Source organism: Pipra filicauda, unplaced genomic scaffold (genome assembly GCF_003945595.2).
Source record: "Pipra filicauda isolate LSUMZ 115617 unplaced genomic scaffold, ASM394559v2 scaffold195_size2193078_pilon, whole genome shotgun sequence".
Lineage (NCBI taxonomy): Eukaryota > Metazoa > Chordata > Aves > Passeriformes > Pipridae > Pipra > Pipra filicauda.
The window spans coordinates 1,122,456-1,138,144 of NW_024104304.1; the positions used below are offsets into that span (position 1 = coordinate 1,122,456).

Sequence of the window (15,689 nt, forward strand, 5' to 3'; positions counted from 1 at the left end):
TTTAGCTTTGTCATCTCTACTTGTCAAATTTGGCTGAAATTGGCCAACTGTTTCAATCTGGGGAGGTGACGTGGTGGAGAGGGTAAAGGAACAGGAGTAAAATGATGACCAGTGCAATCACGTACATTGATAAATTTAACAAACTGGATGAAAGTTTCTGGACTGTTCTGGTGGGCATCTATTCTATGGAGCACTCTATCCATGTCAGGAAGAGAAGTGGCATGAAGACCTAGTTATGAAAGTTCACTGGAGAATGCTGATATGGGTTCTTCTCACAGCTGTTTTTCAAGATACGTCTTCGTAGTAGTGCAGCAGAAAGATCTGTGCGGATTTTCAAGGGAGTAGGACAGTAGTTCCTTGGCGAAACAAAAGTGTAGCTGGGAAATAAAGATTTTTTCAGTCAATTTCAAGGAGAGAGAAGATTAAAAAAAGAAATAAATGTATCTACCCAGATAGTGCCAGATTTCAGACTTCATTGCCTAGTTGGCCTTGGCTTTACTCTTTTACAGAAGGTGTAACAGGAGGTGGTGAGAGGGATAGAAATGTAATCAGTTGGGCTATTACATAGAAATAATGTGGCTAAGTACTTTCCTGGCACTGTGTTGCAGTTTTTATCCATTCAGCAAATGTAATTTATTTATACATCTGTCAATAAATACAAGGCAGCATCCGATAATGAGTACAGCAGGGATTTAAGCTGTATATTGCTGCGTTTGACACAAAGGTCAGCCTTGGGAAAGGGCTTGAAATTAACATTTCTTGAAAACTATTTTTCCTTCCACTGAGGCTATCTCTTAATTCCAGCAATTTTCTCTGTTTGATAAGCAGAGAGAGCATACATTTTGATTATATAAAGGAGGGAGGAGGTGATGAAACTTTAAAATATTTCAACCAGCATTGCATTCTGGTGATAAGAATGGGACTTTATGCAGCACAGAAGAGATTACCTGAAGCAGAATTGGAAAGCAAATTGTATTTACAAAAGATGGCATGATTTTCCTAATAGGTGTTCAAAACAGCCTATTCACTCACATATTCTGCTGAGCTTGACTAGAAATAACTTCATTTCAAAAAGGACAAATCTGATTGAAGGTAAAAGCATTCCTCTCTCACAGATACTTGTCTAAAGGATTTGCATTAAATTTTCTTGATGGGAGCACAGTATTTTACTGTGCATCTCCATGAACTGGTAATGTGGAAAATAAGAATACAAGTCATGTCCTTGATTGCTTCATGCTTCAACCACTTGAATTACTAGATTTATGTCTGCAGTTTTGGAAGTGATGTTGCAATATGATACTTTGACAATAACTGTCACAATTATATTACTAAAATATGGATTCAACTTATTGTTGAAGTTAAGAGTATTGAAATTACATTTTAAGGACCAGGCATACCTTCCTTTGGTTTTATCTTGTTTTTAGTGTAGCCAGGGAATTTTTAAATGTTGTCCGTTATTAGTAGAATACACAGATGTCATGTGCTGCAAGTGTCCATGAGCTGTTGTACAAGGCTGTTGTGGAATACCTTGTTGAGGAAGATCAACAAGATGTATGTGTGCTACTTCTGAATCTGTCACGTTTTTCTCCCTCTGTGTAGATCCTGGAGTTGGTGAAGGGCATGCATTACCAACTGGCCTGTCAGAAGTACTTTGAGTTGACACATGAGGTAAGTAGCTACTAATTTTTGTTTCAACTATTATCACTGACTCTTGAGGAAGGCCTTGGAAATCATGCTTGAAGTCCAGAGACTATTTTCAGCTTGCACATCCACCATTATCTGTCTTGCCTTGTTAGTTTTCAATAATTTCAAATATTATTTTGTAATTTTCTGCATTTATTTATTGATGTTATTAATACCCTCAACATTACAATATATAGTAAAATGTTATGCTTTTTTCCTGAAAAGGAAAATATTGTTGAATTTTAACAATATTCAGTATTGTTGAATTTTAACAATTTCAAGGAAATTATTGTTGAATTTTAACAATATTTATTAGTGTTGAATTTTAACAATTTCAAGTCATTTCACTTTCTCAATATCCTGCTTTTAATGAAATTTATGGTTTTTAATGCATTTTGCAAGTTTGATGTTGTTTAGATACACCTTAAAAAATTAACAAAAAGTATCTAAAAAGTGTAATTTAAGCTAATCTCCCAGTCTGTTCACAGTTAATATTGTTAATTTTTACTTGGTATTTTTTCACATCTGTAGTCATGTGTGATTATTTTTTAAATCAAGATGAACATTCTCAGAGCTTTCCCATTTGCTAAATTGCAAGCAAAGTTAAAGTAAAATCCTCCAGAAAATTTCAAGATAGCAAATGGCCACACTCCATCTCCTGTGTGATTTCTTGATTCAAAGAACCAGCTTTTGCACTGGTTCAAAATTCCTTTCATCAAGAAAAAGCAATGAAGCACAGCCCTTCTTATAGCTTTGTTCTTTCCACAGCTCAGGAAATGGAAACGTCCCTTTCAGACAGCAGGCTATGTTTGTTGCTATGTATGTTGCTAAAGATATGGATGAGGATTAGATGACTCACCCAGAGACACTTACGCTTGACTTTTTTGTTCTTTTGCAACCACAGAACAAAAGCAGCCATCATTTGTGTGGTCCAGTGCGTTATCTTCAGGCAGGAACTAGTATATGAGTGTGCAATTTGTTGACTATTTTAATAAGTGTGAGAAAGAAAAGTTGTAGCACCATAAGTGTGATTTTTCTGTAATATCACCTGTAGCATTATCAGCTGTCATTTTTTAAGTTCTTGATTAAAACCCAGGGATGCTTTAAGTTTTTCAAAACAATATTTGCTACAGGAGAAATACAAAACTGGAGTTTGTGTGAAAGCCAGTGTGTGCAACATGTGCTGAATCCACGTTAATATCACCCACTAGGTGGGTTATACAGTTCTGTATGAAGTGATACATCCTTTTGCTTGGGTCAATACATGTTATGAGCTTAAATTTTTAACTGCACAGAAAATACATTTTTCTTTGGGTATAATGGATTCTAGGTAGATTTACAGGTGTGAATGGACAAAGCTGTTAGAGAAATCTACTTTCTCTATTTCTGGTAGTAAGTTTCAGCTAACATACAACTAAGTTAATGACAAGGCTTTTAAAATTGATGTACTTTGATCTACATTACCTAAAAATATTGTAAAACTTAGATAAAGTAAAAACATGAGGAATCTAACATAAAAAACCTCCATTTTTGTGTTCAGAGTTTTTGTAAATTTCCAGCCAGAGCAGAATATTTTTATTCAGAGAAATGCTCAGTGAACCTGGTTGAAAATTACAGAGAACAGAATTGTTTCTGTATCACTGTATCACAAATGAAGATGATGATATGAACAAATCTTCACCTTTCTCTCTTCAGGCTCTTGAAAAATGTGATAGTTTGCACAGAATTTTTTTAATTAAGAGTTGTATAAGCTTCATCCAGTAGTATTCAAGTTCGAAAAGGAGAAATGGTACATGGACTCATAGAACAATATTAACTAACAACCTGTAAGTAGCTTTTAGCCAAGTACCATCAATCACCTCTGAAAACAGGATTGTAGGCTCCCATTCATACAATGAACTGCTTCTATAGCTTATTCCAATTTTTTGGGGAGAGAGGAGTTTAGAATAAAATTTAGAGTTACAAAGTGACTCTTAAATTGATCTGAAGAAAACTGAGATTTTATGGATAAAAAAACCAGAGCTATTTAAGAGCTTCTTCTAGAAAAGCTAGTTTTTCACTATATCACTTCTTCTTAAGCCTTTTTGGTTTAAAGAAGTAATTTAGTTTCCACGTAATGAAAACTGGAGCATGGATGAAAGCTGTCTGGATGAAACTCATCCAGATAAGACTGAAATGAAAAATGAAGTTCAGTGATGGCTTTGGGTTTTGGTTTTTTTTTTTCTTTATGCCTTAGAGTACCAAATTGGAGTGCTAGGACTGTTACTGACTTTTAAGATTTTTCGAGCAAGGTCACTGACTACAGTTGCTAATTCATGTCTAAATTAGATTTTGTTATCCACGCCACCATTTTCTAATGGAGCTAAGCTAGGCAGTGGTAATGCATTTAATCAGGGTTCCATTTAGAGTACACACTGATCCTCTGCTTTATGATTATTCACAAGTGGCTGAAATATAAATTGATGGGGTTTGGCGTATTAAATTAGCCACACTGTATGTCCTCAGGAGACTCTGTGTGTGCAGAGTTGCTTGTTATGCTTGAATTGGCCCCACCCTGCTGCGAAAAAGGGAATATAGTTGGAGCAGAAATTTACTGGTATATGACTCTTAGTCTTCCATTGTTTCTTGTATCCCATGTTTGGTAAACTTTCCAATGTATTTTAAGAGCAGTATTTTTCTTAAAATGTTCTTAGAATTCACATGAACTGACAGGCGGATGAAAGGTGCAGATTGCCTGAATAGAAGGTGGAAGCACCTTTTATTTAAAGTGAGCATTTCCGACTTCTGAGCCCCCCAAAAGAGGCACAAAGATTATAACTGTGGTTTGTGGTAAACATGTCAGAAGAGCTTACTTTCAAAGCTGAAAGCTTCACTGATTTGAAATTGAATATTCATTTATCAAATCATTGCAGAGCTGAAAGAAGATACCTGCTAGATATAAAGGAGCAATACAAATATGCTGCACCTTATGATAATTTTCTGTATTTTTTTTTACTGAAGACTAAATGTTCTTTGTTGTGCTTCTAGTTTCGGGATGCTGATGTTGGCACTGATGGAACAGAGCTAGGCTTGATCTGTTGAGTGTCTGTCTTAGCCTGCTGCTTGTAAATATTGCCTTTGTGGTTACTGGGGAAAACGGAAGGAGGTGAAGCTACCTGTTTCCATTCACAGTTTCACACTGATAATTGAGATCTAGATTTATATTGTGCAGTTGTCACAACTTCTAGTAGTATTCTCTACTGCCACTTGGACTCTAGACTTGTCTGACTCCCCTTTTTGCATCAGGAAATTCTGTTTCAAGGTGTAACTTCAATTGTCCTACATCTCTAAAGAGATGCCATTTTACATACATTGTTTTAGATGTTTTGGGGTGTTACTTTTCTTTACTACAGCAATGACAGTGTGAAATAATGTTTGAATATGCCAAAGAAATTATTTTATTTCATGAAGGAAGAAAATTTGTGATGAAACTAGATCTGTGTCACTCTAATATTTACTGAGACAGTATTTACAAACTGTCTTTTTCTTCAACAAAATTGGAACTTTAAAAATTGTTAATTAATTTGTTCTTGAATATGAAAAAGATGACTCTTAGAAATAAATATAATAACTTGATGTTTGTTTCTTTTTACGTGCAGGTTGATGACATTGGGTTCTCTTTGAATCATCCTAATCAGTATTTTACAGAGAGTCAAAGGCTATTAAGTGGTGGTAGAGAACCAAAGAAGGAATTAAGTACTTCAGGAAACTCTCAACAAAAAAATAATAGTCAGGAAAGCATGAATTTGAATTCGACTCCCACCTCTTCAAATACAACAGCTGATACAGAACTGGAGGGACTGGAAGCCTACTTCACTGAAGACTAAGCAGCTGTATTACTTGGGTGTATTTTTTTCTTTCTTTCATTCTTTCTCTTCTCTAGCTGGATTTGTCTCTATACTAAGGGATATGCACTTCACTACCTGGAATACACAGACATTTTTTGAATAGACTGAAAAAAGAAAGATAGATATTGAAGCTGTAATTGCATCCAGTACCTATTTTCACTGCTTTAAGAGGCTGTTTTATATGACATGTTTTAAGGATGGGAAATGAAAGTTCCTTCCCAATTATTAGGTGATTTTTGTCTGATTTACCTTTTTTTTTGTTTTCTTCAAAATGTTCAAATATTTTTATCCCATTTTGTGGTTGATTATCTATGTATCTTCTTAATAAATAATTTGCAAAGCAAAAACTTTTGGTATTTTCTTTTTAGCTGTATTTGGATGGTAATTAAGTGAGTTTCTTATGATCAAAATTACCCTCTGGAGGAGGTAGTCTGTCTCTTCTATATGAGCAGCTGAGGAAAATCAGCTTCCTCATTTGTACCTTGATACTAGATTTAGAGAGCTGGGTTTGGTGCTTGAAATAGAGCATAAACAGAGTCAGACACCTGTATGTAAGAAAATAATCAAAAAAGGTGATACTCTACAACTGTCTCATCATGAAGAATCTAAAAGCTTATTAGTGTATATTCTTTTTAAAGTTTCTTCAATGTCTGAGTGTGGCTGGAGCCTCCTGTGTCTTGCTAAGCTAAACAGCTGTCTGAATGCAGCTTTGGATTTCCTAAATTCCACCCATTGTCACCTAACACACAAACTGCTTTCAGTCCAGCAGTGACCACTGTGCAGCGGATGGAAGCTCTAAGCAGAACTGGTGTTTTCTATCATGCTATTAGAGTACTCTCCCAGGGATTTAAAAGACGTTAATTTTATTTTACCTGATGCCTAAGGAGTTTCAAGGCAATATTACACCCTCCCTGGAGAGCGACCCAGCTACCGGTATAGCCCTGTAACCACACAAACATGGTATTGTCACTGCTAGTAACTTGTATTAATTCTGCAAGGCCTTAGCATGACGACTCACTGAGCTTTAGTTTTCTGAGTTTGCCTTGTCCCACCTGAAGCTTCATTTCAACTGTAACAGCATCTGTCAAATGACAACCTGACTTTGTGTTGTGTGCTCTACTGCCTATAGTTTATAATGATTCTGATATATTTCTGTGGTTAATGGTTAGTAAGTAATAAGTAGTTATTTTTAGAATTAATTAATATATAATTTTAGGTGCCCATCCTTAAACAAATACAACCTAAAGTGTTGTGCAAAACAAGTTTTTAGGGATAAGAGAAGAAATAACAAATATACAGTATCAGTAAACACATTATATATAAATAATTATTTGACTATAGTGTGGAATTTGCAGACAATGAAGAAAGAACAGCAAGTAGAATGCTTTTGGAAATGTGTCTCTAGGTGGACTCTAGAGAGAAGACAGAACAGTCCCCACCATCAGCATCCACCAACTCCTGATAAACGATTTGGGACCCTGACTGTGCTTTTGGTCTCAGGACCCAAAGGGGCAATGGAAAGGCGTGTGCAGCACTAGAGAAAGGGAAGATAGACACAAGGGAGTATATGAGTATCTAGTGTATGAGTAAGTAGTTGTATTATGTTAGAGGTTTTATTTATATTGTGTTAGAGGTTTTATTTTCTCTACAATAATTGAATGATTTAGACTCTTAAGACTGTGACTGGACTAAAGACTGTTTGATTACTATTAAGATTTTGGACTAACTGTAAAATGTTGGTTTCTTATATAGAGAGTGTTTTTATGGGCCATAACTTGCACAGGGGTAGTGCAATACCAGGCTTTAAAAATAAAACATATCGTATGTTGTTAGAAGAGGATCCACCAGGTTCACTGTTCCTTTTATCTTCCTTGAAGTATTCCTTAGTTTATTTAGGGACTGCTTTGTGTAAAATACCAAGCCTTTGACTCCTTTGGATATTGTATATTCAAAGGAGTTGTAGAAATTCATCCTGGGCAAAGGCTCCATGCCTGGGTCCTGCAGGGTGATGGTTGTCCCGGGCCCAAGGAACAAGGAGTGATAAACAACCATGGGCTTGGTTTCTACTGTTGGTTAAGCTCCTGGCATCACCCCTCCTGGTGTGTGGAAATCCACTGGATGTATTAGATGGTTAAGAAACTTGACTTTAGGGTTTTGAAGTGTCGTTGGAAATGGTAGCTGTCCTCTAATTTTGCATTCCCGAATACCTGAGTTGGAAGTGCCTCAGTGGACATGACAGAACCTTTCGACAGAAATTAAACTCTTTCAGACCTGCAATGAGATGTATGTTCCTAAGTGAAACAGCTGGGAGAAAAATGAGGTTGTCAAGGCACTGAATGCAGTGGTGTTTCCCAGCCAAGGGAGAATGTGATTTCTGATTCAGCCCTAACCCTGCTCATGTAGACATCAAACCATCAAACTTCTAGCTCTTCCTTTTTGATCTTTACCCAGGCTTTGAAATCTGTTATGGTAGCAATGGGCTGTTTGTTCACGTATCCTACAAAGGACTGCTACATTAGCAAAACAAGCTTATTTTTAGGAATTCAAGCACAAAATTAAAAAAAATAAGTCTCTGTTACGAGGAAGAGAATATAAGCACACATTCTCTGAATGAAAATTCTTAAACTGAAGTGCAAGAAACATAAGGGTATGGGGCAAAGCCTTTTTCTTCATTGACTTCATTATTGTGAGTTTACCTCTCTTGATTCAATGCGCTTGCAACAAACGTGGGTAGAAGCCTTCCCAAATCTTCGTTCACGAAGCCTAGCTATGATGACCTCTTTTGATTAATAGTACTACAAATTTATTTAAACTATATTTTTTTCCCTTTTCTTAGTCAGGAGAACTGTAGTAAAATACATAACAGAAAAATGTACAAATACAAACTATAGCATACAGTTGCAAGTAACTAGCAAAGGATTGAAATGAATGCTGTCATTGCTATTTTGAAGAAAATGGCGATTTATTTTCATACTTCACATATTTTGACCATTTTGAGTTTTATTTTGAAGCTGAATATTTTGAAGTTGATAATGTGGAAAAAACCAAAATGAGAATCCTCCTTGTGAGCTGTTGGACACCGAGAAGCTTTGAGCTCTTACTGCTTTGTAAATTCAGTAAGAATCACTTTTTGCTTGATTACAGAGCTCTTTGAGATTAGAAAGGCAGAATCACTAAGAATATGTAAATCATTCATTTGAAAACACTTCCTGCATGGTAGTAGTTCTATTAAAAGTATACTTAGTCAGAAGATAAGTATTCTGAAAACCAAAGTGACCCTGATATAATTATGCAGTAACCAAAAATAGCAACAAACCAAATTACCAAATAAACCAATAACCAAAGCCAGACAAAATTCCAATCCCTATTTTACAAGTTGAAAAGAAAATATATTTCTGCAGTAAAGCCTTGCAGATGGATCTATTTGCAAGTATCAACTCTTCTAAGTGGATTTTTTAATTGTTATATTTTGCTACTTAAATAAAAACAGAAGATACATGTACATCCAAGGTTTGTAACTGTTCTGGAGGAGACACTTCAGTATTCTGCATCAGTAAAGGAGATACTAAGATGATATTTAGTTGTGTTTCTGAAGGGATGCTCTATGCTAAAACATAGCCCTGCATAGCAATCGTGCTCTAGTAGGAAGTAGTCTTCTTTCCATCCAACATCTGTTCTCAAATGTACCGCGGTTCAATTTGGAGACGGATGTTTCAAAAAGAATGCTGGTCCAAAGCTTGTGATCATCTGAAGTGCTAGCATCAAAGACAATAAAAGTCTCTGACTTCAAAGCCTTTCAATATCTAATGAAGAAGAGAACTTACTGTTGGGTGTTCTGCAGAAGGAAGGCTGAGGAGGTTTGGGTGTGACTTAAAGTGTTCTACTGAGATGTGGAGTGCTGCCCTGGCAATGGGTAAGGAGAGAGCAGCCACTGCCGTCACGGCACGATAGGAGCGGATCCGTGCAGCCAAACACCTGAAGCTGAGCACGTGGCATTCCGTCTCTGCATGATTTGGAAGCAGTGTGTGGTGAGCAGCTGTGCATCACTCTTTTCTCAAAGGTTTTATTCCTTTCTGTCCTTTTCATTACTTTTATTATGATATATTTTATTTTGTTTCAGTTAATAAACAGTTCTTACCTCAACCCATGAGGTTTACTTTTTTTCCCCTTTGATTCTCCTCTCTTCCCCCCACCCCACCTCGGGAGTGTGTGGTGTGTGTGTGTGATGTGTGTGAGATTTTGGGCAAGGTTACTGATTGCAAGCAATTACAGATACTTTCCTTGTTTTCCCAGGTACATATCAGAAACCCAATGAATTACAGCTGGGAAGATGTATTCAAGGTCTCAATATGTGAATGGTTCTTTGGGCTGTATTTCACATCATGATACTTTAGATGGTTTTTTTTTTAAAGCATATATAGCGTATTCCAAAATCTGTATCCATTTCAAGTCCTTTAAAAATCCACAAAAGAATCACGTTGTCCTTTTAGGTCATGATGTGTTTGTTGTCTTTTTTTTTTTTTTTTTTAATTTGTTTGCTATTTTTACTACACTGTTGATATGGTTTGAAGCTGGCTCCTTGCCAAGTCTCCAAACCTTACCACAAGAAGTCCCCCCCGCCAAACCTCAGGGAGAAGAGGGAGAAAAACAACCAAGAAAACCCGAAACGAGAGAGAGAGCTAAAGCAATATATATATGTGGCAATGAACTTGCCATATACAGTATGGAAAAAGTCCTGTCAGAGATGGACTAGTGAGGAAAACAGCTCAAACCTTATGGAAACAGAAGGTTTTACTGTAGTTTAAACATGTCTCAACATGTTTGTGTATTTTCTGCAGTGTCACTGTCTCCCAAACACCCCCTGTGAAGCTATTGTCTCCCATACAAGGTGTCCTGGGAAGGTGTCCCGAGGTGTCCCATTGGTCCTTTGTTTAACCCTTTCCTATTGGTTGTTGACCCCTTACCTGATGGTTTCTTTTGTGTGACCCTGAACTTGTGATTGGTCCCCTTTGACCTTCCTAAAAGCCTTATAAACCCCAACCCCACAATAAACTTCCTCTTTCGTCCGTCCCTCCCAGGTGGTCTGTGTGTGCTCCTTGCGGGGTCACCGGGCCACGTGCTGGGGTGGGGGGAAGGGCATTCACCTCGCAGGCAATGGGGCTAGAAGCATAAGGCCTGGAGGTCTCCCCCAATATCCCCAATTCGCCGTATATATATATAAATATATTTACACTTATGTTACAGGTATATACAATTGAAATATATATACAATTTCACAAGGGAACGGGAAGGGGGAAGGGAAAAAAAAGGAACAAAACCAAAATAAAATATATATATATATATCCCGATTAGTAGCCCAATATCTAACAACTAAAAGAGTTAGCAAAGAAATATCTCACTACTCTCCTTGGGACAACCGAGAGTTGCTCCGGAACGATCGCCGGCAACCTCCGTCTCCCAGGGTCGGCAAGGCCTAACCAGGCCTCGCTCCCCAACACGGCAGACTCAACAGCAGGGAACCTGCACCTCCAAGCCGCCGGAAGGAAAAGAGAGCGAAGGCCTTTCCTCCTTTCTTCTTATAGTCTGGCTTACGTAAAAATCGTAGGGAATACTGGGTAAATCTGGACCCTTCCTTGGTTACAAAACTGGTCACCAAGGAAGACCTAGACCAAACTACCACAACTGTAAATCTGCTTAATAACTGGCATCTTCTAACTAACCTTTACTGTTCACAGTTCCTGTATTTCACTATCCTATGTATTCCTTCCTGTCTGCTACATAGTAGATCTTACTGATGGTTGGTTTTAGAACGTGTATGAGGTCCAGTGCTTAGTTCACATTGGCAGAGTAACCTGTCCTTGCTGCCATGCTTGCCAGTTGCTGCCTTTCATGTTTTATTGTCCCTTCTACTGTACAAAATGTTATTATCCTTCACTGACCTGTCTAATTGGAAGCCTAGTTCCTAGTAAACTTTATTTCCACTTGCAGTCTCGAAATACTCATGGTAATTCTATTATGTCAACATCAAACTTCTATCTTTGGTATGTAGTTGACAGAAAGAAAAATAAAGACTTCCACCCCTTAACATACTTACTTGCTGAGATTTGTTTAAATCCCTCAATGCTGAAGGGTCTACACAGTTTGGATTGGACAAAGGTTATGATCAGTGGGTGTAATTCAGTCCCCTAAGAAACCTGAGCTGTTTAGGTGGGTAAATTGATTGGAATACAGGTATAAAAATGGTTGGGATAATGTCAAGAGTGAATTGTAGCTGCAAAATATATAGGAATAGATACCTAAATAATAACTTGTTAACAGAGGAAGCACTGAAAGGCTTTAGAAGTGATTTGAGGTAGGTAAAAAGTAGATCAGTAGCTGGAGACTTGAAGGTGATATCAGCATGTATCATTTGAGAGAGAACAGGACTTGGTGATTAGGTACAAAAAGAAGGAAAATGTGTATGATTTCTCTTAAAAATTACAACCACAACGAAAGGATCACAAGATGCTGTGTTATAGCTGAAATGAAAGTTTTCAACCAAGTCTAAGATGTTTTGTCACATAGTCATAAACCTTAATTAAGAAGGTTCATGAACATGGGATAATGAAAAGACATCAGTATAGCAGAAGCAAATATGGCACAACCTTAATATTTAATTTTTAGAAGAATATTACGTTCTACTCAGGATCAGGGTTGTATCGTGGGAGGAGTTATGCAAACAGAAAGTCTCTGCCATGTTCAATGGCAGGACTTACAAAGTGAACTTCAGTAAAAATCAGCTTAGAGAAAATGTCTTTGCTCAGACCGAACTAGTCCAATGGATGCATGAACTACTGGATGAAAAGTAATGGTCTGTGTTGCGCTGTTCAGAATAGATTATCTGGCTGGCCCTTTTGGCTGTTACAGTCTATGACACATTGTTTTATTTTTATGCTTAATAAGAATTTAATCTTCCAAGCTGTGGAGTGTCCTTGGTACAGACAGCTACTCTAGCGCTTTTGGGTAGAATACAGAGGCAATCTAAGAGAGACTGAAGAGTTAGAAATGTGTGATTCAGCCACTCGGTGTTCAGGTCTTTGACATATCGGTGGTTTGACCAGCTACAGTTTTCAGAGAAATGATTGGCTGTAGAAAAATAGCAGGAAACCTGCTGAATGACTTTGATTCTACTCTGATCTTTGGTGTTGGGGCATAATTAAAAATATGTGAAGTTCTTAACATGCTGTAGGTAAAAAACAGTAATAATTGCAGTTGCTATGTGACTTTGAATGGAAGAAAAGGAGAATCCTTGTTAACTGTGGCTTAGAAAGGAGGCAAGGGGTTTCTTACATAATCTCTCTGTTAAATCAGGAGGCGCTGTTGAAGGTAATGGTTTTATCTACAGTGATCACATTTTTCTCTTTATTATGATGTCCTGAGGGGTGGCTGTAAAACTGCCTTTTTCAGGATCTAGCATTATCAGAAATATAATTTTTTACAGTTGGGGAAACTTTTCACTTGGATTTAGGTATTGACCTATGGTCTTCTCACGCTTTCATCCCTATTGCAGTATATAAAGAATAACAATTACAAATATCTGAATCAATATACAAATACAAAAAGTAAATCCAATTATTTAAATATATGTTTCAAATCAGTTGTAGGGTGTGTAATGAGAATTACAATAGTTGAATATGTTGGTAGTGCAGCTACAGTAATCGGGCAAGTGCAAGCATATGTGAAAGAAGTGCCGTACTCCTTTTCCAATCTGTTTCTACTTGGTGTGTTTATTAAATGTATATTTATCCCCTTTTTACTATTTATTTAAAATTGTTATAATTTTGTTTTGTAAAAATTTCAAATGTATTATGCATTGAAAAAATACATTGGAATGTCCTTTTTAAATTAATCACTGATTTTCATGGATTTTCTGTCTATTGCTTCTATGTTTTGACTTAAGCTGACTTTTATGAGCTATGTAAGGCCTTCCCTTGAAACCCCAGTATTCGACAGTTTTGGATTAAAGAATGCCACTTTATTCATTTTCTCTTCATGCATCACCTAGAAAAAAATCCCTACACAATGAAAATTTTTAAGACCTTCATAGGTCATATGAAATTAACTCCTCCCTTTGCCCTTCTAAAGTTCCCATTGAATTAAATGATAAGTAAAGAAAGATAAGTAAATTTTCTTCTAAGCACACGCAGGGGGATGTAATTAGACCCAGGAGCCCTCATGACAATATGTTTATGTCAGTTCTAGATACAATGTTTTTCTTTTGATTACAGAATTGTTTTGGAGCATATGCAAATGGAAATTTGCTTCTGAGAGAAAACCAAACCAACCTTACTATCCTTATCAGAATTGAAAATAGTAGAATATTCACCCTGCTGAACTTCCAAACTGAAGGCCAACGTGATCTGAAGCACAGCCATCAAGCTGGCATATCTAAATTGGTTGTCAAGCAAGTTTGATGGGATATTCACTCTTTTTAACCGCAATGTGGGATCCCAACATGTATCAAGTTAGAGAGAAGAGTCACTTGTTTCCTGTAGGTAGCTGAAAACTATTTTAAACCAGTTTGCCTGTGTGACACTTACTTAAGGTGATTAAATACTTATCTGGGAGGGAAAAATCGTCTGTCTGTATATGCCATCTAGCTGTATAACTTGCTCCACTAAGGTGCTTTCTATGAATGGATTTTATGTCAGAATAAACAATACCTGTAGTGTAACAGACTTTTCATGTTTTTCATCTTTTTGCAAGCAATGTTCTTGGCACATGTTTATTTCATTACATGATAAGTTCAATATTTCTTAAATTGTCTGTTGCACAGAATTTAGAACACTAAACCCAGTTCTCCAGGAATGACACTCAAATCTCTGCAGCAATGCCAGCTACCAACATTCTTGGTTCTTGGTTCAGATTAAGTTTCTCAAGAGGACAGTTAGTAGTTGAACTTATTTTTCAACAAGTAGTAAACTCTAGAAATGCTTCTCTCCTAACTAGAATTTAGTGCTGTTTCAAAAATTTCACTTGCACTCCTCAGATGTGGTGACCCATTGTTTTGTGGTAATGTTAATAAAAAAGAATTTTTAAAAAAAGTTTTAATTACATTTAAACTGAAAAAGTACTGCACTTCTTAATTACAGTGTCTTACTGAAGTTTTTTAAACTCAGTTGGAGCTTATTGCCAGCAATGAAGTTTGTTCCTTTTTTTCCCCTTTATGTTAATAGACCTAAACCTGTCCAAGTGACTGTGTCTTCCTCATTAAGAATGGCTGCAAGAACCATTTTCTCTAACAAAAATTACCTGGGGGGCATTTCTGTAGCCTACAAGAACAAAATCTTAAAACGGAAAGGAAAGTAGTACTCCTGTATATAGTGTTATTCTTTCAGTTCCTAATCATCATAGCTACAGAGAATGTTTAATTACTAAAAGGTGACATTGTCCATAAACCTGGAAGAAATGTTTAAAGGAGTGCATCCCAAGCTTTATTTAACAGGCATTTTTAAACTGACAATATAAAGAAGTGGATAGACCCCTTCTACTTTGCTGAGCAAGATTTATACTGCAATTGGTATCAACTGATGTCTTAAAAGAGCTGAGATTCATAGTATCAGACTAAACCGTTCATTCTTCATTATTTTTTTCAGCTGAGGATTATGAATTCGGGTCTGCCAGGCAGGTAGGCTGTACTGTATACCAGCTGCTTAGAAAACTCAATGATCTCTCATGAAGTTGAATGCTCAGTTTATAGCTACACAAGGAGATGAGCAAGTTGATTAGGACTAATGTTTTTTATTGTGTGAACTAAAATTAGATGGTGGGAATATCCTAGAATTATCTTATTTCCTCTCTCTACCAGTAAGTTGAAGGGTTTTTCCCTTAAATTCCAAATGTCTAAATATTTCAAAAATCAAACAAACAACACCAACATAAGCTATTCCTGAGAACTTTTGAAGAGTTTTATTTTTCAACTGTTACCGAATGATTGTTTTGAGAATGAAAAGTTGGGTCTTTTCTGTGCTCTAAGTAAATAAATGCATTTGGTGCACCTTTCCAATCTATCGTGGTGTTAACGTCTTCACTGTTCAATGTGGTGAGAGTCTTGCGTGCAGATCCTTGAATGTTGCTTAA

The 15,689-nt window shown here is 36.7% G+C and overlaps 1 protein-coding gene across 1 annotated transcript in view; it reads left to right on the top strand.

Moving 5' to 3' along the window:
* The window catches only part of PRIM2 (DNA primase subunit 2), a 92,724-nt gene extending 86,813 nt beyond the window's left edge, over positions 1 to 5,911 (top strand). Inside the window, exons 12-13 of the mRNA XM_027730532.2 lie at positions 1,600 to 1,668; positions 5,322 to 5,911. Coding sequence (XP_027586333.1) covers positions 1,600 to 1,668; positions 5,322 to 5,549 — 297 coding nt within the window. The 3' untranslated portion in view covers positions 5,550 to 5,911. The remainder of the gene's footprint in view (positions 1 to 1,599; positions 1,669 to 5,321) is intronic.
* Positions 5,912 to 15,689: the final 9,778 nt, after the last annotated feature.